Consider the following 21,485-nt stretch of genomic DNA (forward strand, 5'->3'; position numbering starts at 1 on the left):
AAAATCAGGTCATACCATTACTTTTGAGATGTTTCACTGGACATTATTTGTTGAATTTCACTATATGACCCAGAGCTGTTGACTCCAGTAACTCTGAGATTAATAACCATTCTTCTTCAGACTACAGCTGGACTTCAACAAATACATTTTAACCAAGCTCTGAAAAAAAGATTACACAAAATCCCATTCTTGTAAGTCTTTATTAAGGAACAGTGAAATATACACAATGGTTAATTCAGTAAGACATGGGTTGGCTTTAAACAGAGGAATAGAGCCCAGATGTTCAGCCTGTATGTTAACAGCTGAAAGGATTCTTGGAGCAGATGAAGCGCCGAGCAGAGGTGCATGGGTAGTTGGACCAACCATCTGAAATTTTAAGGAAAAACAAAACAATAAATATTTAATTTAACAAGAGATGCACCACAATGTTTACTGCTATGTTTTTCCTCTCCAGAAAAAAAGTTAGTAAGTCAGCACTCAAAATGATGGTCTCTATCTGGACACATAAATGCATCTACTCTCTCGGACCAATACAAGAATCCACATGTTTACCATTCCATTTCCCAGCTCGGACAAAAAAATATTACTGTATCACTGCAGTCAAATCTGACATGAATTGATGCTGCCCTTTTTAAACAAAACAGCAAGGCACAACATAAACATATAGTTAATAAACCTAACTAGCACAATGGCAAAGGTAATATCTAAGTTTTATGTAAGCAGCAAGATCAAACAGGTGTACTTACAGCCGGTGTTTAAGTACGTGCAGGCGTAGCTGCTCGAGGAGGCCTGGGAGTACCACTTTTGGTAGTAGAAGCCCTGACCATCAATCCACATCCAGCGGCTCTGAAACACAAAGAACATAGCTGTAAGGAAGCGTCTGGTTTTATCTTGTGTGGGACCCCCTCTGGACCAGGTCCTGGGCCTTTCTCTCTAAATGCAGACCTGCAGTCTGAAGCCTCCCAGCCATGCACTGCTCAGATCGACTCTCTTCGTGATCTCCTGCAGGAAAGCATACTCTCTGGCGCTGGTGGCCGAGGCCAGGTGGGCCCCCAGGCTGGTGCAGTGCTCCTGTGGGACAGAGGGGACACATAGGGGTCTTTGTGGGTATACAATTAAGCAGCTGTGTGATTTCATTTCTTCATTTACTTCCTTAAACAATGGAAAGGATATGAAAGTTCATCCGTCCTTTCTAACTGAATGAATACCAAAGTGAATCAGATGACAGAAACAGCTACACTTTTTAACCCCATACAAGCTCACTGTCTGCCTGCTGTCGATAACACTGTGGAAGTGTTGCAGTAGTGTTACCTCAGCAGTGTACCAGTCGGTGGCAGTATTGACGACTGTGAAGCAGCGAGAGTTATGGCTGTACCAGCCATCAGGACAGAAGTTAAAGCGAGCTGCAGACACACAGAAGAGAGAGCTTTCACTGGCTGAAACACACTCTGTACAGCCTGCTGCACACACACAGCTGCTCTACTGACACCAGCATCAGTCTGTGTGGACCTCATGTATTTAGAGAACAGTGCAGTAAAACTAGCAGTTATTAGCCTGACATGCACACATACTGCTGTGGTGCTTTGAACAAGTCATGGTTATACTCAGTAATTTACATCTACATTTTCTACATGGAATTTGTGATATTTTGAGAGAGTTGTTTGACTTTTATTTAATCTTTTTAAATTGTGCCATTACAAACATGAAAGGAAAATAAAGGAAAGATTACAACTATTGTTTGGGTCTTACATTCCGGTGCTTCTGCTTCCTCAAACACAGGTCCTGCACAGAGAAAGATTCAACACAATGATCAGATGTATCATGTAAACAAAAAAACATATGTAGATACCGTTATCACATTTTGTTAATATTGGGTGCATATTGCTGTTTAAAAATGTCTTTATGAAAATTAATATTGTTACTAATAGGCTACAACAATAAGTGGAACTGTAGATCAAGTATAACTAATAAATATGTACATTAACTCTTAGTTGACTGACAATATATTTTTAGTGACGCGAGTCTTTGTGATTACCGTTTCTGGGAACAGGGACAGAATCCTCTGGAACAGACTCTTCCTCATCATTCTTCAACTCGGCCTCCATCTCTGAAACAACAACAAAGTATTTCACATCAGCTAAATTAAGTCACAACACTTTTGCTGTATCAAATGTACATTTCCCCGCTGTGGGAATAATTAAGGATTTCTGAACTACATAACTTAAGGATGTATGGCGAGAGTTTTTCAATCTTACAATAATGACACCATGCTAACCTACAGCCATGCTAGAGACGCTACGGGCATCTCTAATGTTAATGTTAGCATGCTAAGATCTATTATAAATTGTATTTCAAATTGACGTCAGCTACATTATATCACAACTACAAAAACTCAAGGATGTATGAAAAATAACATTAGCATCAAACTGACTAAAGATTACTATAGGCTCTATGAGGTGGTATTAAACCACATGCTAACGTTAGCATGCTAACGTGCGCAGAACAACGGCTAACATACTGATGTTCAGCATGCATTCTTACCATGATTACCATTTTACGTTTGCCTGTTAAGGTATTATGCTAACATTATATAAATAACTGACAGAGCTAAGGCTAGTGGGAACATTTCTGTCCCTCCAATAAGGCTTTAAGCGCTAAACTAGACAAGCTATACACTTGCGGGTTTCCCCTATGCCACAATTTGACATTCAGTTTGGAATTATGATAGTTACTTTCATCTTTCAATGTCCACAGGTCACTATTTAACTTGACAGAATCTGAAGGAAAAGAAACCAAATACACTCTGATGTGTCAGATATAAAGTCAGTAACAGCAGATCTGGTGGGGAGTTTCAGACTCCACAGAGATCCTCTCTAAGAGCCTCAGTAGCTGCTGTAGCTATCATGAACCAGAGCAGCTGGAGTTGTTCTGCTCCCTTCTGCAAAGGGAACTGCTGTATGTCAACATGTGTCAGGATTAAAATCCAACACAACTATCTTGTTCTGTTCTGATCCTTTATTTAGTTAATTTTCTCACATAGCTGAGTGCAAGAGGTAAAACCTGAAATAAAGAGGACACTAACCAGGTGCAGGAACCATCTGCTCCTTCAGGGCAGCCACTGCTGCTTCTGTGGATCAATCACATTAATGTTGTTGTGAGATACATTTAGGGTTTACTGTGTGAGTGTGTGTGTGTGTGTGTGTGAGTGTATTAAAGCAAAGTCCTTCAGTACTGACCTGGAAGATTCTCTTCAGCTGAAGCTGCAGATAAAATCACAATACTGTCAGTGCCGCACACTAAGTCAGAGGCCTGCTGATGACTCATGAGCATGTGTGTGTGATGGTGTGTGTGTTCTGTCTGAATGCTGACCTGCAATTGCAGCACAGAGGAGAACGGAGAGGACCACGACAGTCTTCATGATGATGAGCAACTGGTCGTTCTGTATGGAGAAGAAAAAAGTGCAGATGAATATCCGGAGGGAGAGCAGAACCACAAGCTGCAACCTGCACTGATGAACAGAAACACAGCAGGGGTCTTACCTGTCAGGTAGATGTGAGGAGAAGTTTTTCCAGGTGTCAGCTGAGTGATGCAGTGATGAGGATCAGGTCTCCCCGCTCTTTATACACACACCTGGAACACACAGTTACGCTCATGTGGGCGTGTGGAGGGCAGCACGTGCCTGTGTTTGTCTGTGACTCAGTCCTCTCTGCGGGAACATGATGCCGTGGGTCCATAAAGATATAAACCATAACTCTGATATGTGTCCTTACAGCAGCAGGTCAACAGTTTGCACAAAGCTCTGCATTGTTGTTGTGAGGTGAGGTTAATGGGTTAAGAAATCAAACTGGGCCCAATACCAACACACAAAGTGTATGTATTCTGCTGTTGTATTTTAAAAGACACATTTAATGATAAAGTTACTATACATTCTAAATTATACTTGGGTAAAAGTACAGAAGCATAAGCAGCAACATATACCTTAAGTATCCTGTAGTATTCATCATTACTTTTTATGAGGAATGGTTCCTGTGTATTAATGTAACAATATACATGATACTATAGCATTATTATTACTGATGCATGTGACATTTTATACATGCAGCTGGTTGCGGTAAAATATATATATTTTTTCTGCTGGGCAGTTTAATCCCTATAGAGTGGTGCGGTGATGACGTATTTTTGTAGGCCAGCTCCAGAAGTCAGCATCGCAAGGGCACCTGTAACAAAATCCAATGGAATGTCCCCATTGGAAGAAAATAAGCTTTGTGGCAAACACACAGTCATGGTACCTACACGTTTTGTTCAGCAGGATAATCTCCACATTTTAACACCACTTGGTGATTTTTGAAGTGAAAAATGCAATTGACAAGTGTGTTCAAAAGACTGTTGACAATCAGCAGAAAGAAGTCGGCCAACCAGGCTTATCATTCTTCCCATCTCTGCCTGAATCCTTGAAGGAAGCAATGACATGTTTAATTGTCTGTTTCTCAAGAGCTCACACATTTATGAACACACAGAAAAGTAGAGCAGATAACAGATCAGCAGTGAAGGACAATGGATTTCAAGGTCAAATATTTACTCGTATAAAGAACAATGAAGGACTTCCAGTAAAACATGATATACTTTTATTTTATGCTATCTACGAGGGCTACTTTTATGATTCCCAAAGAAAATAAAACATTTCCCGCATTAGATCTAAATGGTCACAATCTCTCTGAGAAGGGTTCCAATCATCATGTCATTGTGCTGTATCAGTGATTCTGCCACTGACAGTCTCACTTTTGATTTATTCACTTTTAAAGTTTATGTGCAACCTAATTCCTATGGTGGCGGACAGGTGCAAACACGCTACAACAGTCCAAAACAATTCCAACAAGCATCAACCCTTCATGACAAGCATCTTCAGTACTTAGTAGAACACCCTGTAGCTGTTCTGACCTGCTGCAAACGTGATGCACAGCCACACACAAGCTTCTGACAGCGTTCCTGAGGAAACTTGGCCTCCAGTTAAGTAATATTCTTGGTCGTGTTTACCATGTGCACCGCTAATAAAGACTCACGTAAATGATAGTTCAGTCAGACAACTCACATGTTTCATTAATACGTTTATTAGAAACAGTTTATCATTTGAGTTTGGCCTCTAGGCTCGGGCCTCATCACTCCACATATTAACATAGAACATAGGGCAGCTATTGTGCAGCGCCCAGGCTTTGCCCCATATATTTGAACTCACGTGTATTAGTAGATAACACAACAAGCGGGACCCCCTGCGTAACAGGTGTCAGCAGGACCCCAGACAGGTCAGAAACAGGAGTCGACGGGACCCCCAAGGGAACAGGTGTCTGCGGGACTTCCGACGAGACAGGAGCGGAGACGGGTGGGCCACACCACCGACAAAGCATGGATACTGTGACCGGAGCTGGAAATATGGCTTCTGGGACCGGAGCTGGAAGTATGGCTTCTGGGACCGGAGCCAGAAGTATCACTGCTGAGACCGGCGCCAGAAGCTAGGCTGCTGGTTCACGGGCTAGTAGAGGCTTGTCTGCTGGATGCATGGCTACTGGGGGCATGGAAGCCAGGGCTGGGGCTGGGCCTGGAAGCATGGAGGCTGGGGCTTGGGCTGGAAGCATGGCTGCTGGATGGGTGGAGGCCAGCAGTCTGGAAGCTATTAGGTTTGCGATCCACAAAGTCCTTTAACCAGCTGGCAAAAAGGGTATGGCTTTCATTGAGCCTCCCGGCGTGCCAGTCTTAAGGCTGCTCTCTTGAGGCCCTAAGTTGGGGCCTTCTTCCACTCCCCGTGCCAGCATATGAGGTAGTAGGACAGCTCAAAAACCTCCTCTTCAAACAACTTGTGCGATGGGTCCATGGTGTTTGGTGGGATCCAATCATCACGTCATTGTGCTGTATCAGTGATTCTGCTTCTGACAAAAATCCAACAAAATGTCTCACTTTTATTTTATGCACTTTTTAAAGTTTCTGTGCAACCTAATTTCTAGGGTGGCCGACAGGTGCAAACACGCTACAACAGTCCAAAACATTTCCATAAGGAGAAACGCGCTGCAGTTTAAAACCACTGTAAAGAGAACAAATAAAAAATACAGATGAAGACGAAGAAACAGCTTCACCAACTTGACGGAACATACGCAGCGTTAACTAAATGTGCTGCATGCAGTTGTAATCAAAAGGATTCAACCCCCATTGCACGTTAGGATTACTGTCAAAATACAACATTTTTGCAATAAACAAATTACACAAGATCTGTTTAAGTAGTTCAATGAAACTAATAATCCAAGGGTTTTATCCAAATTCAACAGAAAGTGCAACTTTAATGACTACTGCTGTCTCCAATTGATTCAACAAGCATCTTCAGCTTCTGACAGCGTTCCTGAGGAATATTAGCCCATTCCTCATGGGCAATGGCCTCAAGTTCAGTAACATTCTTGTGCATTTTGCAACCGCCTTCTTCAAATCCCACTAGAGATTTTAACAGTACATGAAACACAAAGTGTGATAAAACCTGCAAAATGATGTTCAGATTTGAATTTATGATCAGTTGTTCAAGGGTGTGGAGTGTTGGGAAACAATGCGGTGCTGAAGAAAGAGCAGATATGAGATCTTAAGTGTCAGACAATTAAAGAAAAAGTTATAAACAACAGTGAACAACTTCCAGTAACACATGTATCCTTCCATTTTACAGCTATGATAACTGATAAGCTGTCTATTTCACTTTTTATGATTCCCAAAGAAAATAAAAGTGTTTCCCTGAGTAATTTCGCCGCATTAGATATAATGTCACAAACTCTCTGAGAAGGGTTCCAATCATCATGTCATTGTGCTGTATCAGTGATTCTGCTTCTGATTTTCCAAAACATACGTGTCATTTTCACATTAGTTTAATGCACTGTTTGCTGTTTATCTATTACCCTGCTGTAATGAGCTGTAGCTTGATTTCCTTGCAGCAGATTTAATAATGAATAACAAAGTATAGATATCATAAATCACGTATAAAAGGTTACGAATGGTTGTATTGATTAACAGAAAATAACAACTTGTCATAACCATAATTTGATTGCCATATTTAAAGTAGTCCCATAATGTGAAAGGTGCTATTGTTAGGATCTCAGTTGTTGTATTTATAGTTTACTGTTTTATTTTGAAATGTATCTTGTTTTGTCACTTCCTGTCTTGTCTAGATTACTTCCTGTCTTTAGTTTCCCTCCTGTCTGATTGTCTGATCGTGCTCACATGTTGCCCCTGTGTTTCACCTCTCCCTTCCCAGCTCTGTCTAGTCCTGTGATTTGTCCTGGTGTATTTAGTCCTGTCTTCCCTTTGTGTTCCTGGTGGTGTCATCTTCAATATATGGTCGTCACTCCTGTAGGTACCGGTCCTGTGATCCCCAGTCTGTTCCGCCCGTCAGCCTCCCTTGACCCGGTTTGTTCATTTATTTGTTGCTTTTGTTCTCTGGCCTGCCCTTGCTGTGTTCCCTGTTTTTTATGTACAGCTTTTAATAAAGCTCGCTTTTTGTTGGAACCCCGCCCTGTTCTGCTTACCCTGCTGCACTTGGGTCCTGTTAACGAACCTTGACAGAACCGTGACAGAACCACAACACCAGAAATGAACCCAGCAGTATTATTTGAGGATGCCGTCCAAAGACAGGAGGTCATGATATCTACATTAGCCACCAGGCAACCCCAACCCATGTACAAGCAGTGGCTGACATGGTACAACAGCTAGTCCCCATAGTTGCTATTGTACCTCCGCCCGCAGCTCCGGCACCTGTTCCAGCTCCTGCCTGACCGGATACGCTCCGGAGCCTCGTGCGGGAACGGCGGAACGCTACGCTGGTAAGCCTGAGGGCTGCAGCCCTTTTCTCACAGACTGCTCCATGACGTTTCCAGGCCTTGCCCCAGCCCTTGACCCTGCCTCCCTGACGTTTCCAGGCCTTCCCCTGGCCTCCAATACCTTTCCAGGACATGCCCTGGCCTCCCTGAAGTTTCCAGGCCGAGCCTCGGCCTTCACGTTCGTTCCAGGCCGAGTTCCAGTCGCCACAATTCCAGGCCCATGCCCGGCCGCCATGCTTCCATCTGCGGTCCCGCCGACATCGGCTCCTGTTCCATTGGGGGTCCTGCCGTCACCTGTTCCGATGGGAGTCCCACCAACACCTGCTCCTCTTTCGTTGGGGGTCTCGCCGTCACCTGTTCCATTGGGGGTCCCGCTAACACCTGCTCCTGTCCTGTTGGGGGTTTCATGGAGGCCTGTTATGCCGGGGGTCCAGCCGACATCATGTCCTGCTCCGTTGGGGGTCCTGCGTTCACCTGTTCGGATGGGGGTCCTGCCAACATCTGCTCCTGTTCCATTGGGGGTCCAGCCGTCACCTGAGCCACCTGGGGTCCCACTAACACGTGCTTCTTGTCCGTTGGGGGTCCTGCCATCACTCGTTCTGATGGGGGTCCCACCAACCCCTGTTCCTGCACCGCCTGGGGTCCCACCAACACCTGCTCCTGTCCTGTTGGGGGCCCTGTGGTCACCTGTTCCGATGGGGGTCCCACCAACCCCTGTTCCTGCTCTGTTGGGGGTCCCCCCATCGCCGGTTCTGATGGGGGTCCCACCAACACCTGCTCCTGTCCGGTTGGGGGTCCCGTGGTGACTTGTTCCTCTGGGGGTCCAGCCGACATCCTGCTCGTCACCTGTTCCGCCGGGGGTCCTGCCAACAACTGTTGCTGGTCCATTGGGGGTCCTGCCAATACATGTCCCACCGACTCGAGCCCCTGACTCGTCAGTGGTCCGCCTCCTGCTCCAGGTCCTCCACAGCGGTCCTGCACCCCTCCAGGGCCGCCCTCCAAAGGGGTCCCACCGCTGCCTACACCGGCCTCCTGCCTGTCCTCCAGAGGGGTCCCATCGCGGGTTCTGCCGCCCTAAGGCCCGTCCTCCAGAGGCGTCTCACCGTCCTCGAGCATGGTCTCGGCGTCCTCCAGCCCGTCCTCCAGAGGCGTCTCGCCATCGTCCAGCCCCTCTTCCAGAGGCGTCTCTTCGCCCTCCTGCGCGGCCCCCAGAGTTCCCCCGCCGTGGCCTTTGGCCCTGTTTCCGGCCCTGCCTCCGCCCCCCAGAGTTCCCTAGCCTCGGCCTTCGCCCCTGTATCCGGCCCCCAGTGTTCCCTCGCCATGACCTACACCCCTGTCTCTGGAACCTATCGGCCTCTGCCTTGCTCCCGGGCCATCCGCCCTTTCCTGTTCTGCTTACCCTGCTGCACTTGGGTCCTGTTAACGAACCTTGATAGAACCGTGACAGCTATGGAGTTATGGCCCGCTGTACAGGGACTTGGTACCCACACATCACAGGATCAAGCTCTTAAGGGATTTTTGTAAAAGGTTTTAACCCAAAAAGTAAACTATTAAACAGAAAGATGAATGTTCAATAAATGAGTACAATGAATACTAACAATTTATGAATGAAAGTGAACCACGTGAGACCAGGTAGAATCAGGGATTGATATCTCTGTTTGAGGATAACTCATTCAATTTACCTTTATTAGCAGGGGTGTAAAGTAACTAAGTACATTTACTCAAGCACTGAACTTAAGTTCAATTTTGGGGTACTTTTACTATTTGCGACTTTGTTCTTTTACTCCACTACATTTATTTAATACCTTAAGTAACTTTGTAGATTTAGATTAATGATGTGAAATATAATCTTAAAATCTTAAATCAGACTTAAATTAGTACTTTTGGTACTCTAGTAAATTTTGATGCTAATACTTTTGTACTTTTACTTGAGTAACATTTTGAATGCAGGACTTTTACTGTAACAGAGTATTCCTACACTCTAGTACTTCTACTTTTACTCAAGTAGATTACTACTACTAAGTAGAGTACTCCCGATTCTGTTTATGAGATTAATGCAGAGAGGAGGGTTTAAGAAGGACCGTGAAAGATTGTGGAGCAATTCTAATATGAATTCTTCTTTTTGGGAGTTTTTCGTTTAAATTCTTGCAATTAACTGGTCAAAGAGTATTAAATTATATTTTGCAAAACAGCTTACACAAAGCAATGTCTCCACAGTCTGCTTTAATAGTTACAATGAATACATGCTCAGTCATGAGACACTGACCCATGACCCTGTCAAAGGACAAGAGACCCATGATCAGATCAATGGCCACCCCCTGTGTGGTCACATGGCACCTTGTGACTGACCATCTACCTGCATTCTGTTCTTTGGTAATCATAATTTCCATTACAGGGTATAGACCTGATGAATGTTAGTTTAAAAACATAAATAAAACATCTCATTTTAAGGTGAAGAATCAACTCAAGAATGAACATGTATTCTATCAGCTTCTGGTTCTGATAGCCAGATGAAGTTGTGTAGGTCATCTCACCCCTTGTGTTGGGGGGAGGGAAATAGTTGCAGGTTTGTAGCTTTGAAAAGCAGAGGAAGAACAGCCAGCAGTCGAAGAGGCAGAAGAAGAGTGTGTGAAGTGAAATACTTTTTAGGCTTCTTACCAGTGGGTCCAGGGTCAATGTGGAGAGCATCTTTTAAACGTTCTGATTTGATTCCTTCATCTTTTCAAAATATAAAATTTCATATGTCTTTGTTATATATTTACCTGTCCAAAGAATGGTGCAATAATTTGATTTGATCCAAACCACTGATTTGATGGATTAAAAATGCATAAAAAATAGAACAGAGGCCAGTCGGTGTTCTCATGAGTATATAAGTCTATAAATGCACATGTATAGATCCATGCACATAAGTGAAATACATGAAAACAATGCAGCATGGCTTGGCTTCAGGGATCTTCACGTGTGGACAAAGGAGAAAGATGAGGAGGGAGAGAAGGTTTGACACCTCCATGAATCGTGATCCTGTCCTGTTTCAAACTCCAAAAGTTAAACTGATGTTTCTGTTATTAAAACTATTTAGATTACAATTGAAATACTTTTTATTTGCATTCAAACTCGGTTTCTTTGTTAAAAGTTGGGAATGACCCATGGATGGTTTTTTTGTTTTCAGTTCAGGAATGAGTGAGGGTCATAAAAGGGATTTTTAAGCAATTTGTACCTAAAAAATGTTCCTTCAGTTTCTGCTGGCCTGTCCTGAGGAATAGCTGAATATTCTATAAGAATGAAGCTGCAGTCACCAACATCCGCTACCAAAGAAATACATCAATTCAAAGATTCTCTCAGACCTGATCTTAGGGAGGCTGTGGCACAGTGGGGAAGACCAGTGCACTAGATCAGTCAGCTGGTCTTCAGATCAGGGGAGCACTGGTTCAATCCCCACTGCAGTCAGCATGTCATTGTATCCTTGGGCAAGACTCTTCACCCCAAAATTCTCCTCCGAATGTAGGTAAAAGTAAAAGCATCTAAGAAGTGAAAAGCATCTAAGAAGTGAAATGCTACTTGGTATTGCAACTACAGAAACTTAACAAATTACTACTTTAATTGTTTCTCTGCCCTCTGAAGACTGATGATAATTTGTGTTATCTGCTGAGTACACTGTTACAATTCTTTATCTCTACATGTATGGCAGCCGAGGGGTTAACCATGTGACTCACTGACAATAACCCGGACTGCACATCAAGCCTGCACTTTTGCACGATAACTTTTACCCGTATCAATCAATGTAAATATATTCAACAATCCGTATACTAAATGTTTATATGTTCACTGAAGTCCTTAATTCCATTTTTTGTCTTAACCTGTACATCATTTTAATCGTTTTATTTTGGTTTTTATCCTGTGTGAACCACACTGTCCTGTTTTTCATTCTTATTCTGTTGCTGCTTTAACTACTGAATTTCCCCACAGGGATAAAGGAAGGTTCATCTTATCTTATCTTATCATATCTTATCATTCCAGTCTCTGATGAAATTCAACGCAGAGAAATGTTATCAGTAGTTTATAGAATACAATAAAAATAAAAAAACATTTAACTAAAAGACAAACCTATAAATAGTAAAACCAGAGAAAATGATAATGCTGAAGTAGTCTCTTAATTTTTTCTGGGGCTGTATATCCTTGCTGGAAGAGTATTCACCAGCTCCATGATTGGATAAGGTTTAAACATCAATGCTGGTGTTAATGTTGCTCTTATGGTTGGAAAAAACTAAAACATTATTAAGTGTACTACACATTTTAATTTCATTTCAAAACGTTTGCACACATGCCCTTCTTTGACATTCATTCTTAGTGTGAAGTGTAATTACAGTGACCTGCCTTGCCACCAGGTGACAGCATCACGCCACTCTGGTTGTTTGCAATTCTCCATGAAACAGAATGAAATCAGACCTGAAGCAGGGTCAACAGGAGTGAGTGTGGAAGTGTTTAATGAATGATGCCATGAACTCAGTGACACGCTCCATCTGTGTGCTCTGTATTCATTTGTGTGTATATACAGTGGTGGCTGACTAAATACTTTTTTGCCCCACTGTACTTGTTTTCTTTTTTCCACACTCCATTCATTGTTGCTTCTTGTCACATTTTATCTATTGCCATAATTTAAAAAATGTACAATGCTGAAACTCTCTTGCTTGTAGACTCAATGAAGAAAACAATCAATATGAAAAAAAGAAGAATAGAATTATATATAACACTAAAATATAAGAAATAAAAAGAAATAGATATGCATTAAAGGGGCCCTATTTGTTTCAGGTTCATACCATGTAGAGTCTCTCCTGGGACTCCGTGCTTTAATGTTCAAAAAGCTCTTTATTTTTCTCATACTGCCTGTGCTGTAGCAACTGTTTTCACCCTCTGTCTGAAACCAGAGCCCAGTCTGCTCTGATTGGTTAGCTGGCCGGCTCTGTTGTGATTGGTGAACCGCTTAGAAATGACAGAAGGTCATTATTTAAGTGTATTACTTTTTGGGGGGCACAGAGCCTTATGGTAAAAACACTAGTTAAGTTTAGTTTCAGTGCGTGTCCACCCTGCTAGCTTTGGTTGCCTGGCGAAAGGACAGCGATAACTAGGTAAAAGTTGTGCTGTTGAGCGGTGTGCATCACCAAGGTAGGCACTTCCGCCTAGTTGGGCGACTCTGCTCTCTCCATAGGAAAACAACATCAGTGCAGAGCTACTTTACCAGGTGAAAGTGTGAATGCAGCTTTAGACATGTTGACTGCAGGAGCTGGGATTGAACCAGTGACCCTCTGATTGGAGGGCACCTGTTTTACATTACATAGAGAGAGTGGTAGTGAAGCTTCTCCCCTCCATTTCAGATCGCAACTTACTCTCTGATGGAAAAGTGTGTGTGTCTCATGTGTGTGTGACTTTTTATATAGATAATCAACGTGCCTCCACTTCCTCCTGCTTTACAATAGTGACGACAAAACTTTCCCAAAACAGGCTTCTATCTTCAGTCTGTGGTTTTGAAGCACATTGCAAATTCTACAATAGTAAAGCTTTATTTACATAGCAATGGCTAGAAACTGAGGTTAAATCTGTGAGTAGGATGACATAAATGAACCTCTGAACCCACCTATGCAGATGACTTCAAACACAATGAGTGCTACTTTCTCAACTTCACTTAAATAGTACTCTGTGACCTTTGCATTTGACATTATAAACATCAGCTCCCACTGCAGGAGTCGCACAGTGAGACACATTGTGAACAGATAATCACCAGAACAGTGTGTGACTGCCTTCATGGCCCAGTGATGCACGTCACATGCTTCCATACTGATAAACACTGATGTTCTTTTACTTTAAAATAACAGGAATCAGTCTTTTAATTCAATTCCAGCTTTATTTATACAGCCAGATAGCACAAAGTACACATTTGCCTCAACAGGCTTCACACAACATTCTTTATGCATGCATTTTAAATTGCTACCGTGTATCTAGTATGAATGCAGTCTATCAGTAACTGAAGCAGTGTTGTCCTCTTCACATGAAAAATTTGAGGATCTTGGCCTTGGAGAACTCCAACTTGCTGCCGTCCATCACTTTCACCCTCTCCTGGGATCCCATGACGGTCTGGTGGACTTCATCAAACAGCTCCTTTCCAATGGCAGCCTGCACTCTGTCCCGCCATGCGCTCAGCTTGGGTCTCCCTCCAAACACATCCAGGCCGGCGGCTACAGGCTGGGGATCACAGAGGAGGCCTGTTAGTTTGGAACAACCTCAAACCAACCTTCAATGCCAGCCCATGTACTGCAGGTCATATTTTCATTACGTAACACTAGCTAGCGCTCTGATACATTGTACGTGACATGCTAAGGTGCGGGAGGTCTCTGAGCGGTTGACCAATCACAACAGAGCCGGCCAGCTAACCAATCAGAGCAAACTGGGCTAAAATCTTTCTTACGTAAAAGTATCGATATGAAAATATACTTAAAGTAACAACATTAAAAGTTAAAGGCCTCTGGGAGCGTGATCTAGGTAGCAACATTTCCGATTATCAAAGGAGTGACGTTCTCAACCTAGTCCATACATCATCTATCTGTGCTAGACATGGTCTACTCCAGTGCAAGGTGCTCCACAGAGCTCACTTTACCAAAGCTAAGCTGGCTAAAATATTCCCGGACCGGAGGGATGCCTTTAACAGATGCAATCAATCTCCAGCTGATCATCACCACATGTTCTGGACTTGCCCGAAGCTGGACACAATTTGGTCTGACATATTCGGAACCATTGAACAGGCCTTTAACACGAAGATAGACCCTAATCCTATGACTGCATTGTTCGGCCTCCCCCCATCTGAGAATATGCCCACCACTATACGCCGTGCCATTGCCTTCACCACTCTACTAGCTAGACGTTGTATTCTCTTCAAATGGATACATGCTTCCCCACCAACACATGATCAGTGGATACGGGATGTCTTACAGTGCCTGCAGATGGAGAAGTTAAGATTCTCATTAAAAGGATCTCTGAAATCCTTCCGTACTACCTGAGACCCACTATTAGGCCTTATCAAAGATATCCCTATCACTCCCGACACTGAGTCGCAAATAGCTCTCTGAAAGGAAAAGAATAAAATAAAAGTGACCATTCATATTACTGCTCTTCCACCATGACCCTTTGTCTTTTGCCCCGGACTACTCCACTATATTTCCTTTTCCCTCTTACTGAAACTTTTTGTTTGTTTTTTAATTTCTCACCAGGACGACAATGTCTACTATTATTTTCTTCCCTTATATCAGATTCTTACAGACTGATTTTGCTTAACTTGACTTTATTCTTTTATTTATTTGAAAAAAAATAAAACATGTTTTTATTTAAATTTAAATTTTATTTTTTTACTTATGATTTCATCTGACTTATTCAGTAATGTTATTATCTGTGGCATAACCATACCTGTGGGTGGGGGGTTGGGGGTTGGGGGGTTTAAAATAAAAAATAAAATTGTAAACAAGGACTCTCTACAGACCCTGAAGTGATTATGGAGCATTTTTTTTTCTTTAAATCACTTTTATTCCCCATTGTCTTAATTTTATAATTGGTATACACCTGCACTGTTTTGTATTGACTATAACTGTTCTTACTTCCTGTCATTGTCTGGATTATGACTTGTTTGCAATAAAAAGATTGGTACAATTTTTTTTTAAAAGTACTCCTTTTGCTTAATGGCCCATTTCAGAATAATACATATTAAATGACCGGATTATGATTATTGATGTTAGTGTGCTGGTCATTATTATTAAATAGAATTATATTTATTCTATCTAATATTCCACACCTTTCACACTTATTGTACATATTATATCCTGCTTTATATTTTGTTTTTTGTTTATATTTTCTGTAATTCTTTTGTCCGAAATGTATATTTTTTACTTTCTTTTTAAATGCTATTTTATTTTATTGTAATTACATTGCCTTGTTTTTACGCTGCTGCAACGAAAAAAAATCCCAAATTGGGATCATTTATCTATCCATCCATCCATTATTATATTCTTATAATTATATATCATAGTTCTTTTAATAATGAATGTGTCAGCTTATAATCTAAATCTAAAAAGTAACTCAAATCCGTCAAATAAATGTAATAGTGAAAAGTACTATATTGGCTTCTAAAATGTAGCAGAGTAGAAGTATAAAGTAGCATAAACCGAGAATACTCAGGTAAACTATGTCAAAGTACATCAAAATTGTACTGAGGTACTGGACTTGAGAAAATATACTCTATTACTATCACCCGGAGCTCGTAAACGCCCTTTCACAGGCTTCTCTCTCGTCTGACAGTGTACGCCTTTAGGAAAACAACAAGGACTATCGTGCACACAAGCAGCTTCTCTCCTCAGGCAGTCAGGCGCATGAACTGCTCCCTGAAACTCCAGCACAGACAAATCATGTTCTGACTTTTTTTGTTTTTTTCAGAAGCAGAAAGGAACAGTAACTGCATTCAGTTGCACACATCTGTTTGGAACAATGTCAAAAAAATGATCCTTATGTCATTGCTGGATTGCCTAGAGGCTTAAAGTATTTCAAACGTATTAAGACTTTATATTGGAACTGAAAATTCTCTAGGGAACCTTAAAACGCTCACACTGTTAGTCTCAAATCTCGAAAACAAATAGAACGTAAATAGGAGGTGTAAACACTATTTGCATGGTTCTGTCTTTAGAGAAACGGACCATTCGCACTGCCAAAAAAAACCTTCCTCACCTGCATGACCTCCACAATGGCGACCAGGTCGGCCAGTGAGATGTGGTCTCCTGCGATGAAGGGCCTGTCCTGCAGAAACTTCTCCTCCAGGAGTTTCAGCGAGCCGTTCAGCTCCTCCACGGCTGCGTCCATCTTCTCCTTCGGGACCTCCACGTGCAGAACCTCGGGAATCATCAGCTACAACAGGAAGTACAGATGAAATAACACATTACTCAACTCGGTCAATGAGTTTGTCGAGGTCTTCTTTTTCCAGGAGAAGACAAAGCAGATGCAATGACTGAGCAGATCATGTGAATGCTTTGGACCATGCAAACCCTTTCTCCACACTCATTTTAAAGACAGTGAAGCCAGGACAGGGTGATCACATGGCTATCACACTGACACATTACATACTACTGTTTCCTTTGTTACATGCAATCATGCCTTTTCCTGTCATTTGCAACACATCTATTTAGCCCACGAAAAAGATTTTACACTTAAATCTTTGTTTCAGGCACAAAAATCTCTGGTGAGGTCACATGGGTGTCAGGACATACTGACGTAGGTACAGCTTTAACATTAACTGCATTTAGACTGAACGTGCTTCCACATTAAAAGGTACTGGTGTTGGAGCTATTCATCGATTTATATTATTTAATAGTTCAATAATAATTAATACTTAGTCATTAAGGTTGTTGCTGGTTTGTTAATTGTAAATAAACATGTTATTTAGTGTAATTATTAAGTTAGTTTGAGTTATGCTTTTATTTTGGAGGGCCCCGGTTATTAGGTATGGGGACAGGTGGAGGTGGGATTGGTGCACCACAAAAGGCATACGGTTCTGTACTAGGGAAATACTAAGGAAAAACAAAAAGGGAAGATAAAGGAAAGCAGTTGTTGTACTGTTGGATATTTGACAATTGGAACAAACTTCACAAACACTACATTCTTGTCTGGATTTTGGATCGTTTCCCTGAGTAAGATTCCCTATCTGGTGCTCCAGCAGCAGTTTTATTCTGATTTACTTCTTTATGATTTTGTGTGAAGTAAGTTTCGAGAGGTATTGAAATACATGCATGGAGTATGACACTCCCAGACAGGCTTTTCAAACCATGTTTTCCCACACAACAATAACCTCTGTCGAAGTGTTCATCAGATGGTAGAAATAAATCTATCACGTTACGAATGAACCCAGCAGGAATGTGCACTATGGCATGTTTGGATTTTGCAGATGGTGTCATATTGCTTTGAGGCAGAAGATTAGTAAAATGCTTGAAAATGTGCAAGTATAATTACTGTGATCCCTTGCCACCAGTTTGTTTTCAATTGTGTTAGATGTTGTACCTTCTGAATAAAAGCCTTAAGTGTAATCTAACACTGGTCATGTAAAGAATGTGTTGTTATTCATTTGTCTTCCTGTTACTGTGACCCTCTCAGTTTGTGCAGAGATGAAGAGGGGAAATGAGCGCCAGACAGCTAGATTATGTTTCTCTCTGTTCTGTTTAAAACTCTTATACTGAAGGAATCGTGTGAGAGAAAGTGATGTGATGTCCCTGAAACTGTCTAAGAAAAGTGAAAAAAACAAAAACTGGTTTCACAGTTCATGTTTCCACAGGTTTATATTGCTCACTGTGTTATGATCAGTGTCAGTGAAGGGTGAGAAAAACCCTGACGTATCTAACTGCACACTCAGCAGAACATGGAAAGCAGAAGGAAACCTAAATCAGATGAACTCTGGACAAGAGAATTTCCTTCAAGCTGCCTTCCCTCACCCTCAGTCTGGAGGAAAGCCCAGCTTAAACCAGCAGGAGACAAGAGGAGGTGTTAACAGTGGTGTAATGTAACTAAGTACATCAAGTACTGTACTTAAGTACACTTTTGAGGTACTTGGGCTTCACATGAGTATTCCATTTAATGCTACTTTATACGTCCACCCCAGTAGAATTCAGAGGAAAATATTGTTGTTATTTTACTCTTCGACATTTATTCACCTTAAGTTACTTATCAGATTTGGATTAGTGATAACAAATATAATCATCAGTTAATTAAGACTTTAAAAAAAAGGTCCCACAGAGGGGAAATACATCCTGCATTTGACCCATCGTAGTGTTAGGAGCAGTGGGCTGCCAGTATGCACGGCCCCTGGGGAGCAGTGTATGGAACGCAGCCTTGTTCAGGGACACCGCTTATACTTAAGTACAAGATCAGAGTACTTCTTGGGTGTCAGTGAACCTACCTTGAGCCAGAACACCTTGGATCCATGCAGACGGATGGCGCAGTGCTGCCATGACAGATACTCGTCGATGCGAGCGCACTGCTGTAGGTCAGCTGGGTACCAGTGGTCCGGAGTCTTAAACTTCCGCGCCAGATACAGCAGGATGGCAGGGCTGCGGAGAAACACCCAGCTGGTGACTACACACAGGACACACACAGGGTTGTAACCTTAGAATGAAGGGGATCATGAGAATAAACACCTTTCAGCCAGGCAGAAGTCTCCATCTTGCAGAGCAGGGACTTTTCTTATCAGGCTTACCTTTCCAAAGTCCTCTCTATGCTGCTCACCTGAAACCAACACACACACACACACACACACACACACACACACACACACACACACACACACACACACACACACACACACACACACACACACACACACACACACACACACACACACACACACACACACACACACACACACACACACACCAGGTAGAACGTCAGTAGCTAGCATAAGATTTGTTGGTACTAACTAAAACGGTTCCTTTTGCACTGATCGTGAAAAAAACAGTCCAGTCTCGCCTTGTCAGATTCCTCTTGTTTACTCATCATGTGATCAGATCCTGATTTAAAACCAAAGTCAGAGATAATCCTGCATGACAGAAATTAATGTTTTCTTTCTCATCCTCTAATGACCCCCCGGGGATTGAGGGACACACATAAGTATCATTTTGGTACCGTAAAAAAACAAACGCATTGTTTTGGTAATAAAGCTGTGGTGGAATGTGAAGTAGTGTACTTTTAACTTCCTTTGAGGCTCTTTCTTTTTCTCACTTAAAACTTTTACTGCACTATATTTCAGAAAGAGAGAAGAGTTGATAAAATACCATGGATTGTAATCATACAAAACAGAGAGAGTTGCATCATAACAATGATACCACTCACATAAACCAAAATTAAAAATATAGGTCTTGAATTTACTTTGAAATATTCCAAGGGAATTTGCTGTTCTAAGATCCAAGGGGAGGCGGTTCCACAGTTTGGGGCCATAAAAACAGAGAGCAGCCTCCCCAGATTTCTATGAAATACTTCAGGTATGAAAGGCATTAGAGGATCTGAGTGTTCAGGGCCACATATAGATAATCATATGTAGGGCTGGGCCCCTCACTAGAGGTACTGTATATTGCCTCATACGTTCAGTTATGAGTTGACACAATCAATCAAATGTTGGTACATTTTGCATGATAATTAAATATACTTAAAAAACAGCATCTCAACTTTCCATAGGGTTTCATTTATTTTTACAAAAAGTGTTGGCAGCTCATCCCTAAAAACAGAAGACACAGATTGCTTATAATAAGGGGAAAAGTGAGGGGTATATTTCATGCTGGTTATGCAAATACGTTATTGGGCTGAAAGTATTTGAAAAGTGGGCTTATTAACACATGAATACTATACTAATTTCTGGGGGCCAATTAAAAACTAACCACGGGCTGCATATTGGACACCCCTGCTTTAAGTCATATTTTACGTCAAAAATATTCAGCATTTGCATTTAATTATTTTACTTTTAATACTTTATTTATCATTTAAATCTTTTATATATATATATATTACTTCTGAGCTGATTACTATTTAACAATAATAATTCATGGTATGCATTTAGGGCTTTTCCAAGTGTTCAAAGGGCTTTACATTACAATACATGTTACTTTTTTAGACATGTAATATATTCAATACTGACGAAGATACCCACAGTATGTGAGAAGACTGCACTAAACAAATTCTAACACACCCAGTCCTATTTATATTTTTATCAGAAACGTCCTGTTTCCCAAAAAACGTTGAAACTTTCAACGTTTTTGGGGAAACTTATAGCCTGTTAAACTCATGCCTGTAAAGTAAAACCTCTTCCAGTTTAATGAATCACAGTTCTGTTTTACAACTGAACTAAAAGAACGTTTCCAAATGCTGCCACCTTCAGTGCTGTGAGATAAAAACCCTGTAAAACAGAGCAACCCTTGGATTCAGTTCTCTAAAAAGTTAAAGAATATGCAGTAAGTGTACAGGTCCAGCTGGGCATGGAATCTGGAAACTTCTTTACTTTATGATCAGCATAGTGTATGCTGCAGACCCTTCCCCTGTGCAGAGCAGGCTGACTGTCAACAGTGCAGAGGGGATTTATCCCGACAGAGTGGGGGCTTCACTCACCGTCCATCAGAGAGACCTGCTTCACTTCATGGGGAATGTTGTTCTTCTTCGCGAAGATCAGAACTGAGCGGCAGGGCTGAGAGAGAAGGTCCAAGTAAAGCTCCACTGCCATCGCTGCTGCTGCTGAACACACTCCCTGCATATTCCGCTGACTATAAGGAATCAAAGATCTGTTATTTAGCGAAGATGGTTCACGTCACGGCAGCAACAGACGGCTGACTGTGTTCCCTCCTCTTCACCAGTCTCTGACCAGCCCCAAACCCCAGCTACACTGCCTGCTTTTACAGGCTCTTCCTTCGGCAACATGTTAAACATACAGACTGTGGGAATCTTGAGCAATTTACCTGCAGAGGTGGGAGAAGTACTCAGATCTTCTTAATTAAAAGTAGAAGTCCTGCATTCAAAATGTTCCTCCAGTAAAAGTAGAAAGTATTCTCATCTAAATGTACTTAAAGTAGCAACAGTAAAAGTAGT

General features: G+C 41.9%; 2 protein-coding genes across 4 annotated transcripts; both read right to left on the bottom strand.

The window, feature by feature from the left end:
- Positions 1-181: 181 nt before the first annotated feature.
- Positions 182-3,695, bottom strand: LOC134865258 (ladderlectin-like). Of its 3 annotated transcripts, XM_063884742.1 has the most exons (10): positions 3,540-3,695; positions 3,370-3,439; positions 3,237-3,260; positions 3,083-3,127; positions 2,036-2,107; positions 1,750-1,782; positions 1,312-1,403; positions 946-1,071; positions 747-846; positions 182-366 (listed from the first exon to the last, which is right to left on the bottom strand). In XM_063884742.1, exons 2-10 carry the CDS (start codon positions 3,416-3,418, stop codon positions 296-298), a joined length of 612 nt encoding a protein of 203 aa, XP_063740812.1. In that variant the 5' UTR covers positions 3,419-3,439; positions 3,540-3,695; the 3' UTR covers positions 182-295. The 3 variants fall into 3 exon arrangements, with proteins under 3 accessions (XP_063740812.1, XP_063740813.1, XP_063740811.1); XM_063884743.1 differs by lacking the exon at positions 3,237-3,260 and having other exon boundaries at positions 3,540-3,684; XM_063884741.1 differs by lacking the exons at positions 3,370-3,439; positions 3,540-3,695 and having other exon boundaries at positions 3,237-3,339.
- A 10,025-nt stretch (positions 3,696-13,720) lies between these two features.
- On the bottom strand, positions 13,721-21,181 carry gstt1b (glutathione S-transferase theta 1b). The gene is made up of 5 exons (XM_063884728.1): positions 21,012-21,181; positions 19,055-19,142; positions 18,817-18,967; positions 16,602-16,778; positions 13,721-14,078 (listed from the first exon to the last, which is right to left on the bottom strand). The coding sequence occupies exons 1-5, from the start codon at positions 21,151-21,153 to the stop codon at positions 13,881-13,883; spliced, it is 756 nt and encodes a 251-aa protein (XP_063740798.1). The 5' UTR covers positions 21,154-21,181; the 3' UTR covers positions 13,721-13,880.
- Positions 21,182-21,485: the final 304 nt, after the last annotated feature.

Source organism: Eleginops maclovinus, chromosome 5 (assembly GCF_036324505.1).
Source record: "Eleginops maclovinus isolate JMC-PN-2008 ecotype Puerto Natales chromosome 5, JC_Emac_rtc_rv5, whole genome shotgun sequence".
Lineage (NCBI taxonomy): Eukaryota > Metazoa > Chordata > Actinopteri > Perciformes > Eleginopidae > Eleginops > Eleginops maclovinus.